General features: G+C 48.6%; 1 protein-coding gene across 6 annotated transcripts in view; it reads left to right on the top strand.

The window, feature by feature from the left end:
• The window catches only part of SMG6 (SMG6 nonsense mediated mRNA decay factor), a 157,527-nt gene that overhangs the window by 93,659 nt on the left and 43,829 nt on the right, over positions 1-20,039 (top strand). For all 6 annotated transcript variants that reach the window (XM_075904436.2, XM_075904437.2, XM_075904442.2 and 3 more), the window contains exon 13: positions 3,668-3,869. In XM_075904436.2, coding sequence (XP_075760551.2) covers positions 3,668-3,869 — 202 coding nt within the window. The remainder of the gene's footprint in view (positions 1-3,667; positions 3,870-20,039) is intronic.

Below are 20,039 nucleotides of genomic sequence, written 5' to 3'. Positions count from 1 at the left end.
AGTCCCTGGCTGTGGCTATCCGCTTGAGAGCCAGGGGAAGTGGCCATCCCCTGTGTGACGGCAAGGGCCCTTCAGAGTCCTCTGTGTGACATTAGGGGCAGGGTGGGAGAGTGGCTCGTAGGGGTGAGCTCACACTTTCCATGCCTACAAGAACTGCTTTTATGCTTGCTTCCCCCGGGCTGGAATGGGGCTTGGGGGTAAGGGGGAAGCCTGGTGGGGTGGCAAGGACAAATGTGGAGAGCCTGGTGTTCCTGGATTGAGTGCTTCAGCCTCCTGCGTTGGCTGCCTTCTCTGGGACTTGCTTGCCTGCTCTGCACACCTCAGGAGAAGAGGCCCAAGGCATTTGCCATCTGCACCGCGGCTTGGGGTCACAGGGCAGGCTTTCACCCACTGCTCTCCAGGGCGTTGGAACAAGCTGGTCTGACGAGGAAACGGACGCCGCCCCGGCTTGGAACATGGGGTCGTGGTACTTGCCGGCTGCCCCTGTGGAGATGGTGGCGTCTGTGAAAACACTGCATAGCTCCGGCCCTGTCCGGGAGGTCCAGTGATGTTGGGCTTGTTAGCAAGAGCTGCCCTCTCCTGTCCTGCTCTGTCTTCAGGGTGCTGGCCTGTGGCCCTGCTTGCCCTCCTCCATGCACACAAGCTGTGTCCCCTCCGTCCCCGGCTGGGCTGCATCCTGGCGCCTGGCTTCCCTCCCACAGACAGGTATCGTCGCCTGGCTTCTGAGACAGCAGAACGTGAGCCAGCCCTTTGCGTGTCCCTATCTGCACGCCAGTGGAGAAGAGAATGAGCCCCACTTGTGAGCAGAGACCCCGGGCTTCCTTCTGCTTGCCCGGGATCTGTGTGCTCAGCAGTTCCGCAGAGCCCTCCCCAAAGGGGCCTCTTGCCACTCAGACACTGTAGGTACAGCACGTGCGGGTGGCTGGATCTCGGAGACTGTGCACAGGAATCCCTGAATGACAGCGAGCTAATCAAGTGATCGACGCCAGCCAAACCTAGAACTGCCACTGCGAGCTGACGCAGAAAGCGTATGGCCAGGTTCCTGAGGATCATGTGGCTCTCCAGCATCTCCCCGCAGGGCAGTCTGCTAAGGGTTCAGGCAGTGAGCTTCTTGAGGCTTTGGCCATCACCTGGACCTGGTGCTTGGTGTGTGGAGCTTGGAGAACTCCCCGGTCCTGCAGTGACATGCAGAAAGGAGGCTGCTGCACACGATTCTGTCAGATGCACTCCCAGCTAAGTGCCCATCTTTCACAGAAGGAAATCAAGGCAAAAACAGCAAAGAGAAGTTCCATCCTTATTGCCCAGGACCCAAGCTCACAGAGATACTTCCCACCTCAGGGCTGCAGCCAATCGCCTGCTCTGAATAGCTCAGGACAAAATCGGCCTGATGTAATTTGGATTGAGGGGACCGTAAGGTGGAAATCTGACCTATACGATGGATAGGGTGGGTCTGCTGAGCCGTTGCCAGGTTGTGGAGAGCTCGGAGGGTGCTGCAGAGCAGCAGCAGCACCCCGTGCCCAGTGGAGGGGCTGGAGACGGGGCTGCAAGGGTAAACTCTTTGTTGGTGGGGCTAGAGCACTAGTGTCTGCGGAGGAGGGCTGCTGTCCAAGCTGCCATGCCTGCTGGAGGAGAACGCCCGGCTTTGGCACTTGAGAGAATGGAGAGGGGTCTCAAATGCAGAAATGTGAATTAGGGACACGTTTGTGTGGCCTGGTGACAGGGTTGGTCACTGCACCTTTCGGAGGGCAAAGGCCATGGGTGTCACATCAAGACACTGTTTCTGAAGTGTGGTAATATGCCTCCATCTCCCTCACCCCACCAGAAGAGCCCCTTGCCACGAGCCGTTGTGTGACCGTGGCGCTCCTCGGCCATAGAGCTCTGCCGCCAGCACTGTCAGCCCTGTCCCAGCCACCACCTCACTCCCCCGGCACCCTGTGGCAGCCACGTCCCCCACCTATTGGGAAGGCAGCCTGCCCTGTGCTTGTGCCCCTCCTGCTCTGAGGACCACGACCGCAATGTGACCAACTCGCGCAGCAAAGTGACGTCCCCTCTCAGCCCCTGCGTGTCTCCCATGGGCAGAGCTCACGCTGGAGGTGGCCCAGAGCCACCCTGTCACATCCGGTGCTTGTCTCTGCAGCCTGGGCCAAAGGATAAACTATCAGCACTGTGGGGCAGTGGGTCGTTCCTCCTCTTCTTTTCTTTGCAGATGGGGTCATGGAAAGTTCAGTTCCTTTTAACCCTCACAGCCCTGTTTATTTTCCAGCTGGTAGCACAAATGCAGCATTTCCCATTACATCACAAAGGGCCTCGGACAGATCCCTCCAAAAAACGTGTTGCAACTGTTTATTTTTTTCCATATTTAAACAATTCTGACAGCCAGACCTGGCCAAGCCAAGTGATGGAGCTTTATGAATGAGCCCAGCTCCTGGTGTCTGCACAGAGGGCTTGAAGGCCCTCTTCTCCTCTGCAGTGTGTTTGCCGGGGCCGGCCCAGGGACGTGGGCGACTCTGTGTTACATGTGTGCTGATTATGTGCCGAGCTTTGATTAATGGCAGCTCATTCCGCCCGGCTCCCAGGACGCTCTTGAAAACAAGATGTTTCATTTCAGTGCACTTTCCTGGTACATTGATTGCCGTAAATAAATGAGTGCAGACTGTCCACCTGGAGCAGTTCACAGAGCAGGGGGCCTGCTCCAGCCCCTTGGCTGCCTCTGCCTGTGGAGCTAGTCACATTCCCCTTGGCAGTGGTCTCTGCCCTGTGCCTCATCGCTCATCCAGAAGGCACAGACGGGCACAGCACAAGGCTACTGTCAGGGACCCGAAGGCATGGGAGGCCCCCAGAAGCCCTCAGCTGCTGCTTTCCCTTCCCCATCTCCCTGCTCCTCCCCTGCCTTGCACTAAATCACCTCATTTCTCTCGCCAGAAGAAATGTGAAAGCATTAACAAGTGGCAGTGGGACTGTGCCCCTATCTGCCCCAAGGCCCCGCCAGGCACTGGGCCAGCTGCCCTCAGAGGAGGACAGAGGCTGCAGGCAGCTGCGGAAGCTGTGTTCACACCCTGGGCGCCTCATGTCACTGGGGCTGGAGGAAGGTGACACACCACGCAGGCAGCTTTGCAGGTCACTCCAAAGTGTTGAAACTGTGACCAGAAATGAAACTGTGATGTCTGGTGGCTGGCGCTTAAAGACTAAGCCCTCCTGTGGCCTCAGCACCCTGTGTATGGCAGAGAGCAAGCAGGGCTCTGGCTGCACTTGAGACAGGCCACCCGGCTCGGGCAGGGCCCTGGGAACGTTAGCTCTTGGAGGGGCTGGAGCTGTGGCTGCCCACCTTCCCCCTTCCCAGATGTAGCAGGGAGCGAGCGGGGTTATCTTCATCATCGCCAGGTGCTTCCCCACGTCTCCACCAGATTGGGCTTGTGCAATGGAGGGAGGGGTCCTGGCAGCTCCCTGGGCCATAGCGGAGGAGTAAGGGGCTTGTGCTAGCGAGTGCTGGGGTCACGGGCAGGTTAATCCTCTATGCCGTTGGGAGTCCATGTTGCTGCACTCCTGCCCTGACGGGTGTGTTGGGAGCTCCTTGGTGCCTGGGATGCGTCTCGCCTCCTTCATGCTTTCTCTAATGATGCAGAGAACATGCCAGCATTGCTCATCTCTCTTCCCCTCACTCTCCCAGGGTCTCAGTGGACGTGTGGGCGACACTGGCTGACTTCTGTAACATACTGACCACGGTGAATCAGTCGGAGGTGCCGTTGTACAAAGACCCCGATGATGACCTTTCCCTGCTCAGCCTGGAAGAGGATCAGCTCCTTTCGGGCTTCGTCCCCCTGCTGGTCGCCCCCCAGGAGCCCTGCTACGTGGAGAAAACCTCGGACAAGGTCAGCACTAGGCCAAACATCCCCCCTTGATTCCTCCAGACTTGTATTCTTGGGAAGTTTTCTGTGCAAACGGAACACGATTAAGTCATTGAGAAGGGTGTTAAGGGAAAATATCGACCTTTTAGCCGCTGACATCCAGCTCTGTGTCATGAAAACCCCTCTCGACTTCCTCTGGTGTGTGTGTGTGCTCGCTGGCATGTTGTATATACGATCATTTCCTCACTTGTTTAAATAGTGCAGCTTGTGTTGGCAGTGCTCTCACTCCACTCCAAATGGTTTGCATCATGCTCAAAGCACCCTCCCCCTCCCCCGGCCACAAACCTCTGGGCTAGGAAAGCAGCCAGGGTTTTTTTCCTCCTCTGAAGAGGAGAGTGATAAATAGGTGACTAGAGAGGCGCAGACGCCATGTGTTCCCCTACAAAAGGTTTTCAGGAACATGGAGCTTTCCCTGCTGCCCGCTCTCCATGTTCCTTTCTTTGCCCTGCAAGCCCAGTCGAGCCTGAACTTCCCTCGCCTGCTGGGTTCTAGAAGAATGAACCCAGTTCCCTTGCCGCTGCGGGGCTCAGGTTCCGTTCTGTCCAGCTGTGGCTGAGAAGGTGCCTGTGCCAGCCCTGAGCACTCCTGGTGAGGGTGGGGACCTCGGGACAGGGCCAGACTGAGGAGGGTTCCCTTGGTGCGTTGCCTGGGCGAGCCCTTTGAGGCAGCATCCCAGAGCTGGAGCTGTCCCTCTCACAGGAGGATGTTGTGGTGTTTTCCTGAGCAGAGAGGACTCTAGGAAGAGAAGTGGAGCTGCTGGGACCAGTCTCCACTGTGAGCAGTCTGTGAGAAAGGTGGGTGAGCGGGGACTGGCTGCAGATGTGCATTTCCAGGTGTCACTTCTCCATGACCTGCTTGTGAACTGGCTGTGAAGTCTGGGACCCTCATGAGAAGGGGAACCTGAAAGGTGCTCATTTCTGTTTCACTTCCCTGCCTCCCCGCTGCCACGTGTAACGCTGCGCTGGGCAGAGAAGAACACAGTCGCTTTCCCTGTGTTGGAAGCACCTTGCCCCAGGAAGGACCTTCAGGGCCTCGTTCCTGCGGTCTAAAATAGCAGCTCTGCAGCCACTGTGTGGAGAAGCTGGCTTATGTTGGCAGCCCTGCAGAGTGGCCTGGGCTTGCTTCCTCTGGGCCACGTTGGGCGGGAGGAGCCAGCTGTCTCTGGCCATGTATTCAGCACTGATGGCTGACACATGCACCCGCAGTCCCAGCATCCCAATCCTAGCATCCAACCTATGGCAGAAATGGCAAACATTCAGGCCTGGTAAGCTGGCTGGAGAGCACAAGGTATCTGCTGGGTCAGCATTCCCTGGGCTTTGCCATTTCCCACTGTGCACAGAGGCGTTCAGAATACCCTGACATGCTTGAAGCATGTTCCTGAGGCCTCAGTCAGCTGCAGAGCAGCCACAGAGCTGAGGTTTTCTCCCTTCTTGGTCTCCTTTGGTGTGTAGCACTCAGTGGGGGGTGTAAGAGGACTGTGGGAAAGTGTCTCTCACAGTGAAACAGCTTCCGGCCAAACATCATGGGTTCTCTAGGTTGTTGGTCGAGGATGTGAAACTGCCCCTCTCAGTACTGAATCTCACACCTTGCTGTGTAGGAAATTCCATTTCCTGTGCAGCCATGTCTTCCTTACCCTGTTTCGTCCGCCCCGGGGCTAAGCACATTGCCGCATTCCCCAGGCTCTGCACACGACAGTCGTCGTCTCTCAATACTGCAAATACCTAGGAAGAGAGACATTTGCATAAAAATCCTCTTTATTTTAGTCCCTCTCTGAGAACTCCTGAGATTGGCCTTCAAGTCTTTGGGGGTAGGGTCTGTCTCTCTTTATCATCAATAATAAATGCTGAGCATTGCAATTGCCGATTCTTCTGCTCGTTCTGTCCCATTTTCTGGAAGAGTGCTGCAGTCTGGCAGAGCCTCTTCGCAGGGGGTCGCTGGACATTTGCCTCCATCTTGTTGTGGATGAACATGTTCCATCACCTTTCTGTAGTGGGCTTTATTCCGGAGCCAGCGTGATGGTTAGATTTTTGTGTCTTCTCACTGAGGTTGTCACCTTTCCCCCATAAGGCCAGCGTATCACTAGCTCCAGCTTCCCCTTTCATGTTCGTTCCAGACTGAGTATTGTGTGGTGGTGTTTAACTGGTGCGTGTTGGGCGAATACCTGGTGAAGCACACACTTGCATGCAGAACTTAAGCACTGGAACACAGTGACATGAACTGATGAACCACAGTCTACACAGCCAGCAAAGTGAGACTTCCTACTGAGTCTGTGGGTTCACAGATTCCGGGCGTCTTGTCGGGACCCTTTCGCTGGGAGCTGATGCCATGCCCCGGCGTCAGACCCTTTCCTAGCTTGGCTCCCCAGAGCAAGTGCTGAGTATGATGCTGTGATTGTATGCGGGTGCTGGCAGAGGGAACAGTAAAGCATGTGGGTTTTATCTGTGCATGAACGATGCTGGTGGTGGGGGTCTCCACCCACCACTTGGGTTGCACTGAAAACAGAGCCCAGTCGGATTACAGTCCATCTGCTCGGTGCAGCAGCAGCATTCTCCTAGATGGCCACTGACTGAAAGAGGACCCTTCCTGTGCAGTAGGTAAGGGTGTAAGTGGGTGTGAGAACGGCAGGGGAAGCTGTGTGCGATTCTGGAGATGGGTTGGATGCATCTCGTCATCCCTCTGAATCCTGCAGTGGCTGGGCACTCAAAGGGAGGGATCTAGCAGCTCAGCCGTCATTTACATTGAAAACACTGTACAGCACGTGCACCTGAGCCTAAGCATGTACCTGTGTAGCAGATCCCATGAGTCTAGCCAAAGAAACGTGGAAAAGAAAGTGTTAACGTCCCTTCCCACAATAAATTTCTGTGATTGGGGGGTCCTGAAACCTGAGCCCCTGTCTCTCCTCCCCCAGCCCTGACATACATTAATAAAAGGTTTTTAAACACCAATAAAAAGGCAGCAGCCTCAGCTCATGGGGTTCGGGGCCTTGTGTCCTGGGGAAGGCCCTTCACAAATGTGGTTTTTGCATTTTCACGTTTTTGGCTGGTGAATAAGATTGAGAAGAAATGCTCCTTCCCCTGATAACAATACAGTGAGACGCAGGATCAGCAGTGTGTGGATTAAAACCAGACGGTGAATGATTAATACACTCGCGTATGGGGCTAGTCACTACTGCTCCCTCCACTGAAACAAAAAGGAGCCTTTCTCTGTGCACAGGCTCATAGGAGCTTGCTCTGGGTATGTGGGGGGTGAACTTGTTTGGATCTTCAGCAGTGGCAGGATCCCAAGTGGTCTGTCTCTTGTGCACTTCTGGAAAGGAGACGAAGCCCTGCCACGCATCTCACAATGAGACACGCTGGTCGAGGGATTGGCCTGTGTGAGATGGGGCCCGTTAAGCTTTTCGTGCTTGCAATCCACTCTACTTGACAAATGCTCAACTGCCCCCTCTGTCCATGGTCACCTGCCGGGGAAATGGTCAAGCAACTGATCCCAAACCTGGTTCGTTTAAGGACCTTTGTTTCTCTGTGGAAAGTACAAGCCTCTTTTCACTGGTTCCAAGCCAGATATGTTTCCTGAGCTGTTAATCTCTCTCTAGCGTGGCTCGTATGCTCTGGATTTCCATAACTGCTGGCTACTGCGTGGGCTTCTCAGGAGCTCTCTCTGATCCAGTGAAGTGGGTTTTACCCAGGAAAGCTGATGCCCAAATAAACCTGTTAGTCTCTAAGGTACCACGGGACTCCTCGTGCTTTCGGAGCACTTCTTGTTTGGTTTGGGCTAGTGTCATATCTTAGCTAGCAGAGCATCAAGGTGCACTTGTCTAAAGGCTTGCAGCTCTTTCTGTTGTGTGAAATAGAGAGTCAGAGCCCCACCGATGCACCAGAGTCCCACCTTTCTGTGTCGACAGAGCTATGGCTAGTCTGAACGCCTCCTGGGGCAGAAGCAAGGACATTTACCTTTGTGGGAGGGGCTCTGGAGTTTGTAGTCTTGAGCTAAAAAAGAAGCAGCTGGAGAAGTTGAGCAGGGCAAGTGCCCGTGGGGGGTTGGCAGAGCAATGTGGGTATTGAGGAGTATAAAAGCTTCAGGCTCAGTTGGCCACCCATATGCTGAGTAACCCCATCCCCTCGAGTAATCTCATGGATTGCCCTAGACTCTCAGCGAGCATGGTGCTGTCCAGGAGGAGGAAGGGTGGCAGCCTCCTCCCCAGCAGGAAAGAGAACCCTGAGGCCCAGTGATGTACCTGCTCCCAGCACCTGAGGCACTGTGTCTGTACCCAGCCACGCTGAAACGCTGGCTCAGACATCCGAGCAAGGGCTTGCGGCTCCTTCGGAGCAGAGGGGGGGAGCAGTGAGAACCCTGGCATGGAGGGTCCAAGGAGGAGCAAGCAGCGATGTGACAGCAGCGGGCAGCCCCCAGGCAATGAAATTAAACACCGACGCACTTGCAGACCAATAGCTAAACTCCTCCTTGGCCTCGTCCTTCCCTGTCTGGTGGGCTCTTTGGATCGTAGAAGGCTCTGATGCTGAGCTCTTCCCAACATCAGAACTGGTAGCACTGGAAGGCGGCATGCAGAGTTCTGCCTGGCTTGAACTCGTGAGCTGCATTTCCCTTGAACCCCATGTGCCCGTGATTGTCTAGAACCCCTAGTCGGCAGGCCTTCTGAATTTGCCAGCCTTCGTTGATGCCCTTTCTTTGCGGTAGGAGGTCTCAGGGTCCATCCACTGGGGCATATAGAGGACACGCTGACCTCTGACCTGTGACGTGGTCAGTGTTTAAATATCCCTTTAAAGAAAAGGACGTGATGGAGCGACCTTGGTACCTTAGCCAGACTTTGCACAGCGGGATTCGGACTGGCTCTCATGTCTTCTGTCCTGCTGATTGCTGCGTAAACAGAGCAACATTTGAGCAAATTGTTAAAACTCTGTTTTACTGTGGCTGAAAGTAAAGGCAACTTGGTGCAAACAAGCTGTGGCATTGCATGAGGACACTAAATGTAGCCCTGGAGAAATTTACAATATGGAATAATAGTTCAAGCCCTTAAAAGGGGGGAGGAGGGGCAACAAATCCTGCAATAAATCTAGCGAGTGGAATCCAAGGGAAATGATCCCATCTGGAAAACTCCAGTACTGGTGCTGCTGAAGCCTTAAGAAGCGATGCACATCGCAGAGAGAAAACCCTGCAGTCTGAGGGTGACAGGCTCCTTAATTGATGTCCATTGCAACTGGTACTCTGCCAGTTTCTGTTGGCCATCTTCCAGCGTGCTGTAATTTTGGAGCCAGGTGTGAAGCGTTTCTGTTTTGTCTTGTTCCCAAGCACCTACAGAAGCCTCACACATTTCTCTTGAGGCTGCAGTCATATAGGAAACAGCTGTACAGGTATTGGTGGCAGGAAATGTCACAGCTGAGTTGAACATGCTCCCTCACAATTCACCTGAGGTCTGGGTAGGAGAAGGGGCACCCACTACACCAGGCTTAGGGAATGTGGCCACTGTCATAAAGTCCTGGCTGTTGATCGGGCACTGTCAAAAGCAGCGGGAGTCTGGGAAGAAACACACAGTTCCTTCCGCACAAGACATCTCTCCATGACAATGTATTAGCCAGTGGAATAGCAAACTAGCGGCAGGGATTCCTAGAGGGTAAGGCCAGAAGGTACCACTGTGTTCATGTAATCTGCCCTCCTGTAGAACGGGCCATGGGACTGCCCCAAATTAATGCCGTGTGAAATACAGCAGATTTTTTTAGGGGGGGAAAATGATCAGTGAGGGTGAATCTGCCATGACCCATGGTAAATTGGTCCAGTTGTCAAATATCCTCACTTAGGATGGATAAAATAAATATTAATCAAATATAATAAATGGCTGTTATTTAAAAAAATGCATTTCATTTTTTAAAAATAAACCATTTGAAAATTAAATTTGAAAAGCCAGAATTTACTGTAACCTGTTAAAATAATTTGAATTCAATAAAACAAGTAGCGTATATTTGTAGTCCAGGTTTCAAAGAAAGTCAGACCACTGAACTGATCATAGAATCATAAACTGGAAGGAGCTTCATGGGGTCATCAAGTCCAGTTCCCTGCACTCATGGCAGACCCAAGCACCATGTAGATCGGGGTTTTCAAACTCTGGGCTATGGATTGTAAGGGCAAGCTGGTAGCTGGCCTCAAGACTCTTTGTTTACCTGTACCTCCGCAGGCACAAACAATCGCAGCTCCCATTGGCCACAGAACGCTGTTCCCTGCCAATGGGAGCTGCAGGAAGCAGTGTGGACCAGGAAACCACTTCCCACAACTCCCATTGGGCAAGAACAGTAATCCATGGCCAACAGGAGCTGCAATAGACCATCCCTGACAGGTGTTTGTCTAATCTGCTCTTAATCTCCATTGATGGAGATTTCACATCTCCCTAAGTAATATATTCCAGTGCTTTACCACCCTGACAGGAAATTTTTCCTAATGTCCAACCTAAACCTCCCTTGCTGAAAGTTAAACCGATTGCTTCTTGTCCTGTCATCAGAGGTTAAGGAGAATAAATTTTCTCTCTCCTCCTTGTAACAACCTTTTAGATACTTGAAAGCTGTTATCGTGTCTCCCTAGTTTTCTCTTAGCCAGACTAAACAAACCCAATTCTATCAATTTCCCCTCATGGGTCATATTTTCTAGACCTTTCATCATTTTTCTTGCTCTTCTCTGAATTTTTTTTCCAACTTGTTCAGATTTTCATGAAATGTGGCACCCAGAACTGAACACGGTACTCCAAGTTGAGGCCTAATCAAGCCTGAGGTAGAGCTGAAGAATTACTTCTCATGTCCTGCTTATACTACTTCCTATTAATTCATCCCAGAATGATAATTGCTTTTTTTGCAACAGCATAGAATATTAGAACTGGAAGGGGCCTTGAGAGGTCATCAAGTCCCAGTCCCCTGTGCTCACAGCAGGACCAAGCACCATGTAGATCATCCTTGATAGATGTCTGTCTAACCTGCTCTTAAATATCTTCATTGATGGAGATTCCACAACCTCCCTAGGCAATTCCAGTGCTTAACTGGATAGGAAGTTTTTCCTAATGTCCAATCTAAACCTCCCTTACTGCAATTTAAGTCCATTGCTGCTTGTCCTCTCATCAGAGATTAAGGAGAATGTTTTCTCTCCCTCCTCCTTGTAACACACTTCCAGGTACTTGAAAGCTGTTGTGTCCCCTCTCATTTTTCCAAACTAAACAAACCCAATTCTTTCAGTCATCCCTCATAGCTGATAGCATTACACTGCTGGCTCCTATTTAGCTTGTGGTCCACTATAACCTCTAGATCCCTTTCTGCTGAACTCCTTCCTAGGTGGTCATTTCCCATGTAATCTAAGTCTCTGGCTGAGCTGGAAACCAGTTTGTTGAAGTGCCAGTTCTACAAGTTCAGAGAGAATATTTATCTCGTTTTGGTTTATTTGGCTACTTGAATTCAATGACCAGTTCATTCAAAGCCAAGGAATGGGTTGGGTGTTGAAAAAGCAGAAAAGTTGCTTTACCTTTCCCAGTCTTTGAATAAAAATGTGAGGTGAGAGGAGGAGAACTAGTTAAGTCTAAAATCTTGAAGGACATGGGACCAGAAACAATCAGTTCAGTTCACTTAACTATAGGTAAATAATTCCTTAGGTTAATTAAACCTGTTATTTTAAAATTAAAACAAGTTTTGACCATTTTTTTGGTCTCCTGCACATATAAAGTAGCCATATGTAACTATTTAAAAATGCTCTCTTTGTGCATTTGAATGTAGTTGTGCAAATGAATTATAATTTCCATCCATATAACTGACACAAGTCATAAGTAAAAAAGTGATACCAGCTTGTAAATAGGAAATGCATCATTAACCATTTTTTAACATAAAAAAATAAGAATTAAGAATCTGCATAAATATTTGTCAGTCTAGAAAATTGCTTAAATAAACATATATAAGTATAGTGTAGTCTTCTGGTTAGGAAAAAGATGTACAGATTTTAATGGAAAGGTTATATTTAGTTGCATATCTATATATTTTAATGGTTACCAATCATTGAGACTCCACTTCTCTTTAGGAAGATAACTAAAAAGAAACTATAAAACGAGATTAAAATAAACTATTAAAATAAAGGTTTTCTTGCTTGCTGATTTAACCCTTTATTAAACTTGGTGATTTAAGTCACTTTGATCTAAATCAGTCCACCCTGACCTCACTCTTAAAAACTTGTGCAATTCTTTGTGGTCTTGATTAGTCTAGCTTCAGTTTCCAGTGGCTAGCTCTTGTTATACCTTTGTCTGATAGACTGAAAAGCCTATCAAATTTCTGGTCTCCACATAGGTACTTGCAGACTATGAACAAGTCGTTCCTACACCTTCTCTTTGTTAAACTGAACACATTGGCCTCCTGTCACTGGGCAAGTCTTTGCTCCAGCACTACGTACTGCAGCTGCTTCTGTGCCAGTGGGGGAGTGCGCTGCCATTGGACCTCGGCAAGCGGGGCTTTTCCACCAACAGAGCACCCATGTGGCCAGAGCAAAGCTTGCATAGCTAGGGATTAAGTAGCAGTATAGACCTGCCCGCTATCGGGCATGTTTTCCAACCCATTCATCATTCTCGTGGCTCTTTTCTGAATCCTCTCTGCATTTTTCGGCATCCTTCTTGATTCTGACATTGTGGAATCCAGGGTTGGAAACCCTATTTGGGTAGCAGTCACCCAAGTACCAAATACCCAGGAAATATTAACCATTCTACAGCCACTTGATCAGTGCTTTTTTGAGTTAAAAAAAGGTGCCAGTACTCCAGAGGAAAAGTTGTTGAGCTCTGACTGGAGGTGCCGGTACTGTGTACCGAGCACTACCATCACAAAAAAAGCACTGCACTGAATAGTCCTCTGTTTATGTATTCCAGGGTCGCATTAGCTCTTCTGGCTGCTGCATCATACTGGGAGCCCATGTTCAGCTGGTTTACATCATGATCCATATGTCCCCATCCACAGGTCACCGTTTTCCAAAATAGCGTTCCCACCCGGTGAGACTTGCACATGGTTCCTAGACAGTCAACTTCATGCTCGGCTGTATTGCATCCATCTTACCAAGCTCTGTCTTAGTGACTTATCTCCGTTGTTTGGGACGGCCTGAGCCTTCCTGTCATCCGCACACTTTCAGTGATTATTTTATATTTTCTTCCCGGGCATTGATGAAACTGTTGAACAGTGCAGGGCCAAGTGCTGATCCCTGTGGGCCCCCTCGGGAAAGGCACCCGCTCCGTGCTAATTCCCTGTTTACAATTACATTGAGACCTGCTGATTGGCCAGTTGTGAGTCCACGTAATATGTGCCATGAGCTGCAGTCTTGATGCTGGTGTGGTCTGTTCAGGAGCTTGAAGTCTTTCATCTTGGCTCATCCAGCCATGCAGAAGACCTGTGGGGATGGCTGCCTGCCCACTGGCACACAGCCATGGCATTGCAGAGAGGGCTAGGCATCAGGCACCTTGCTCTGACCCAGACTGGCCCACTTTGCTTTGACATTAACCCACCCCTCCTGCGGGGGAGGCACAGTGTAATGCATCGGGGCTGTGAGCTCAGCCTCACAGGGACAGAAGCTAGTGAAGGAAACTCTGTTTAATTCAGTGCCCTAGGGTAGGCCCCGACTCCTTTCGTGCCCTGCCCTGCCCTGCCCTGCAGGAGCTGGCAGCATGAGAACTGGAGCCTCAGGTCACTGCAAATAGTTTCCTTTCAGAATTGATGAACCTGGCCTAGCTTCACCTGAGTTGGGAGCAGCCTTGTGCTGCTCCGGGATTGAGAGGGAGCAGCTGCGAGTACCCTGGCTCTGCCTGCAGCTGTCACGGCCGGGTGCAGTGGAGGGGGGAGGTAGGAGTGCACCGGGATTGGGGATAGAAAAACTGGCACAGGAAGCAGCTTAGACTACCATGTGGTTGGCCAAATATTTTCCTGAGTCCCACTGACATCCATTTCCTCTGCCTTCATCTACCCGCCTCCCAGCCCAGCCTTTTCCCAGCCTTCCTGCTGTGCTGTGAAGCAGACAGTCTGGATACTCCTCTCTGGGGCCAGTGCACATGCAGTTCCATTCCAGCGCTCTGCACTAGCCCCACTGCACTGACTCCATCTTGAAGATGCGGGGCTTCTTTCCAGCAGCGACTGGAGGTATGGCATGACCCTCAGTGAAAGCCTGGACTCTCACATGCATGTTGCGGTCAAAGGTGAACGGCTAGCACCAGTCACTGATTTTGAGAGAACAGAATAAGTCGGATTCACTACACAGGGATTGTTTTCAGCCCGTCAGTGTTCAGGGAACTTCTCCCGCAGAGCAGATTACTGTCGTCATCTTGCATTGCCGCCACCACCAGCCAGGCCTTGTTCATGGAAACTCCTCTGTGGCCAGTGGCAATCCATGGAGTCAGCCTGCACTCTTGAGGAACAGGCTCTTCGGAGATCTTACTAAGCACATGGTCCCAAACTCTAGCACAAGGAAACTATAGGTTAATTAGGGAAGTAACCTAGGAAGGGAATCCAAGGTCTCCTGTGCAGCAGCCTCTAGGGAGATAGTAGCACAGAGTCCATTCTGAGGAGCATTTTTTGCTTGCAGCTCACATTTTCTTGCAATTTAGGAGTGGCCAGGAGCCCAGCTGCTGTTGCTCTGACAGTTTTTCATTGCAGCAGTGTACTAAACCCTCCATCCTGGCAGAATGTCAGTGCCAGGTGGTTCACAGCACTCAGGAAAGGAACATTCTTCATCACCTGTTCCATGTATTAAGAAGTGAAATGTTGAAGTTCAGATCTTTTGCAATTTGCTGATTAGCTTGTATGTGAATTGAAAGACGTTAGATTTTTATAACATTGGATCCTTCCCAATGAGCTGTGTCTTCCTAGTGTCTGGAGAGACCTTGAGCAAAGAGAACCTCACTTACTTGGCTGACTGAGACATTCCCTGAGATGAGGAGTGTCCTCACCTCTGAGAATTTTTGTATTGCTACTGGGCTTGTTGTGGTCCGTTTTTAAGTCATGGGTGAACATAAGAACGGCCATACTGGGTCAGATCAACAGTCCATCCAACCCAGTGTCCTGTCTGCTGACAGTGGCCTATACCAGATGCCCCAGAGAGAGGGAACACAACAGGTAATCCTCACGTGATACTTCCCTTGTCACCCATTTCCAGAGAAACAGAGTTTAGGGACACCATTCCTACCCATCCTGGCTAATAAGTATTGATGGACCTAACCTCCATGAATCTATCTCGCTCTTTTTGGAACCCTGTCAAAGTCCTAGCCTTCACCACATCCTCTGGCAAGGAGTTCCACAGGTATGTTCGCTGAGTGAAGAAAAACTTCCTTTTCTTTGTTTTAAACCTACTGCCTATTAATTTCATTTGGTGACCCCAAATACTTATATTATGGGAACAAGTAAATAATTTTTCCTTATTCACTTTTTCCACATCAGTCATGATTTTATAGACCTCTACACACCTTTTATAGACCACCTTAGTCTCCTCTTTTTAAGATAAAACGTTCCAGTCTTTTTAATCCCTCTTCATAAGGGACCTGTTCCAAACCCCTAATCATTTTCTAAACCTTTTTTAATGCCAATATATCTTTTTTGAGATCAGGTGACCACATCTGTACGGAATTTTCAAAATGTGGGCATACCATGGATTTATACAAAGGCAATAAGATACTCTCTGTCTTATTCTCTATTCCTTTGTTAATGATTCCTAACATTCGGTTTGCTTTTTTAACTGCTGCTGCCCATTGAGTGGATGTTTTCAGAGAACAGTCCACAATGACTCCCAACATCTCTGTCTTGAGTAGTTGTAGATAAATTAGTCCCCATCATATAGTTGGGATTATTTTTTCCTATGTGCATTACAGTAGAGTCCCGATTTTCCGACCTAAACGGGACCATGGGGTGGTTGATTACCAAAAATGTCAGAAAAAACGGAAACTGGTATGAAATCAGGTTTATTACTTATTATTCTACAGAACAAGTAACATAATAGAGTACAGAACATTTAGTATGTAGTATGGCAAAACGCTAAAGTTATCGTTTAAAAAAATTAGTGATTGAAGTTTGTTTCCCAGCTTTGTTTCTCTTCCTTGCGGCGAGGTCGCGCCAGCGTCTCAATAACATAACATCACTAGCAGTTGCCTCCCCTTGTTCAGCGTAAGCCAGTGCCTCCTCGAGAGCCTTGACTCCTTTGCTATGACTAATTCTCTCCGTTTTGTCATTGTCATTTGTATCTTCATCTTCATTGTCATTGTCATTCCAATTCACCAGAGTTGTTATGTTGCGGTCAGTCAGTTCTAGTTTCTCGTCTTTCTCCATCCATTCCTGTATATCATCATCATTCACCTTCTCACAACCTGGAATTTGTTGTAACAAAGGTAGCAGGTTATCACAATTTTCTTGCACCATTTCTTGTGTGTTTTCGTCTTCCGAAAGTAACTTTCTCCATGATCTTGCCAGAGTTTGTGGTTCAATCTCTTTCCATGATTGTGCGATCCAATAAATAACATCTTTTATGTTCACTGTCCTTAGCTTATCTATCATATCATTTCCATCGTCTATCGCCTCAATGAGCATAGTTACAAGCTTACAACGATATTTTTTCTTTAATGCTTCAAGCACACCCTGGTCCATAGGCTGACACAACGAGGTGATATTAGGAGGAAAAAAAATCACTCTAATGTCCCCGCTGATCAGTTCATCCTCATGAGGATGAGCTGGCGCATTATCAATGACAAGGATTGCTTTCCTTGGTAGGTTTAGCAAATTCAAAAATTGTTAACTGAAGGAAGAAATTCATTGAAAAACCAGCCTCGGAAAATTGCTGAATCCATCCATGAATTCCTCTGATTCTTGTATGAAACTGGTAGAGCAGTAGGTGATATGGTTTTGAAAGCTCGTGGGTTTTTTGCCTTTCCAGTAAATGTGAGTCTTAGTTTGTGGTTACCAGTAGCGTTACTACAGGCTAGAATTATCACTCTTTCTTTGCTTCCTTTATACCCAGTAGCTGAAGCTTCAGCCTGGGAAGCTAGAGTTTTTGAAGGCAGCATTTTATAGTTTAAGCCTGTCTCATCACAGTTATATGTCTGCTCACCTCATAATCCTTCATTTTCGATGAGACAATGAAAATTTGCTTTACATTTCAGAAACCCTTCCTGATTTGCCGATAATTTTTTGCCATATATACTGAGCTGCCTTAACCCATATCTTTTTTTTTTTTCCAGCGATCAAGCCAGCCTACACTAGCCATGAAATCAGGTTCCCTTTCATTAAATTCTTTTTGGTAACTCAGAGCTTTCTCTTGCAGAATTGGGTCTGTGATAGGCATGCCCTTATCCCTTTGCTGTGTGAACCATAAGAACAAAGCTTTTTCATGTTCACATTTTTTCATTGTTTTTCTGTCCTTCAGTCCTGCACTTGAGGGTTGATCAGAGCACCACTTTTCTAACTCACTTCTTTTCCTCTTCCAGTCACCAAGGCTACGTCTACACTGGCATGATTTTCCGAAAATGCTTTTAACGGAAAACTTTTCCGTTAAAAGCATTTTTGGAAAAGCGCTTCTAGCTTGGCAGGATGCTTTTCTGGAAAAGCACTTTTTGCGGAAAAGCGTCCGTGGCCAATCTAGACGCACCTTTCCGTAAAAAAGCCCCGATCGCCATTTTCGTGATCGGGGCTTTTTTGTGGAAAATAGCACTGTGCTGTGTACACTGGCACTTTTGCCCGAACGGGAGCAGCATAGTATTTCCAGAAAAGCACTGATGATCTTACATGAGATTGTCAGTGCTTTTCCGGAAATTCAAGCGGCCAGTGTAGACAGCTGGCAAGTTTTTCCGGAAAAGCTGCTGATTTTCCAGAAAAACTTGCCAGTCTAGACACAGCCCAACTGTAACTCACCCCACACTGAGTTCAGATGCAATTTTTAGCATGGACGCGCCTTTGTCTATCTCTTTAACACTTCAAGTTTTTGTTCAATGGAAAGAACCACTTTTTTCTCTTTTCACATGCTGTGTTCCTCAAACAACAAAATTATATTCCAGTAAGGGGAACACGTAATTGGAAAAATGAAACACAATCACAGCACAAACAGAAATCACTGGTGCAAAGGAACAAAGGAAGCTACGGCCATGCCAGTATGTGACTATGGACGCGAACATAGCACGTCAAATGACTGTGTTGGATAAACCAGAAGGTCAGATAATCCGGACTCCACTGTACTTTACATTTATCAACATTAAATTTCATTTGCCATTTTGTTACCCAATCACTTACTTTGGTGAGATCTTTTTGAAGCTCTTTGCAGTCTGCTTTGGTCTTAACAATCTTGAAATTTCGCCACCTCACTGTTTACCCCTTTCTCTAGATCAGTGGTTCCCAAACTTTTGGCATCATGCCCCCCTTTTTGATTTTTGAAACCACCCCTCTTCCCGCCCCCCCCCCCAAAAATAGCAGCAAAACTTGGTTATCAAAAAAAATATATAAGGAACTGACCAGGGCAGCAAAACTTGATTGGGCTGCGGGGGCTGAGTCACCTTGCACCCCCCCCCCCCCCCCCCCGGAATTTCTTCACGCCCCCCCAGTTTGGGAACCCATGCTCTAGCTCATTTATAAATAATTTGAACAGGATTAGTCCCAGGACAGACCCTTGAGGAACCTCACTAGTTACCTCTGTCCATTCAGAAAACTTACCATTTATTCCTACCCTTTGTTTCCTGTCTTTTAGCCAGCTATCAATCCATGAAAGGACCTTCCCTTTTATCCCATGACAACTTACTTTACTTAAGAGCCTTTGGTGAGGGACCTTGTCAAAGACTTCCTGGAAATCTAAGTATACTGTATCTTCTGGATCCCCCTTGTCCACATGTTTGTTGATCCCCCTCAAAGGACTCTAGTAGATTAATAAGGGTATGATTTCCCTTTACAGAAATGATGTTGACTTCCCCCCCCAACAAATTACGTTCATCCATGTGTCTGACAATTTTATTCTTTACTGTAATTTCAACTAATTTGCCCGGTACTGATGTTAGACTTACCAATCTGTAATTGCCAGGGTCGCCTCTAGAGCCCTTTTTAAATATTGGCACCATATTAGCGATCTTCCAGTCATTAGGTACGGAAGGTGATTTAAAGGATAGGTTACAAAAAGCCTTGTGGTCCTGGGACACCCTTTTGCTTTATGGTTTGTCTGCCAGAACTTGCTTTGAGCCATTAAGACTCCTAATTCAGTTATTAAATCATGCCTTTAGCCATAGTTGACTTTTGCCATGTGGGGACCATCATCTTAGCCATTGGGCTTGATCCTTAATTATCATGTTTTTTTATGTTGGATCGTCAGTCATGTTCCTTGCATTAAGATGCCACACTGGAGTTTCAGCAGGATTCAGTATCTATCAGTGTAGCTACTTGAAGGAGCTTCACAGCACCCGGAGAAAGACCTCAATAATAGAAGAGAATGTCTCAGCCATTGTAGCTCCCCGCTATTAGTTTGGCTAAGAGCCATGTTCTGTGAAACCTCCCAGAAATGTAGAGACTTCATGAAATGTAGGCAGTGGTCAGCCGTCTCTCTCTGGGAGATGGAAAATAACCTTCTGTCATTGACTTCCAAGTCTGCTAGCCACACTTCTGTCTGCAGGAAGACCCTTTCCTGCTTTGTATGGGTGCATAATCAATCTCCCTTTTGTTTAATGGTGTTAGGCTCATCGTCATTGTCATGCATTCATCTAGTATAGCTGCATTTTACACTCGCTAGGAGGCCTTGTTGGACCATGACAGGGAGTATCATCAGGGAGTCCTTGTTTGTCAGTGTTCAGAATGTCATGGCCACCTTTGTGGCTTTCTACTAGCCTTATGGCTTTTCTGTGGTGCTCATCATCAGAGCATATCTCTGAATCTTATAATGTAGAACCACAATGCCCTTATGAGGTAGGGAAGGATTATCTCCACGTGGAGAATTGAGGCCCCAGATTTAACAGGAAATCTTTTTCAGGGCAGGGAACAAACCCTTACATCTGCAGAGTTTCAGTCTGATGCCTGAGCTACCAGTCATCTTTCCCCTTCAGAAAGGCAGTGGAGCTATTAAGAGTGGGCTCGCTGGAAATGATAGATAGTCTTTCCAGACACAGATCTTTTTGGCACA

The sequence above is a fragment of the Pelodiscus sinensis genome, chromosome 21 (genome assembly GCF_052426305.1).
Source record: "Pelodiscus sinensis isolate ZL-2025 chromosome 21, ASM5242630v1, whole genome shotgun sequence".
Taxonomy (NCBI): Eukaryota; Metazoa; Chordata; order Testudines; family Trionychidae; genus Pelodiscus; species Pelodiscus sinensis.
Note: the sequence above shows the minus strand (reverse complement) of the source record. Positions and strands in the feature narration are given on the sequence as shown.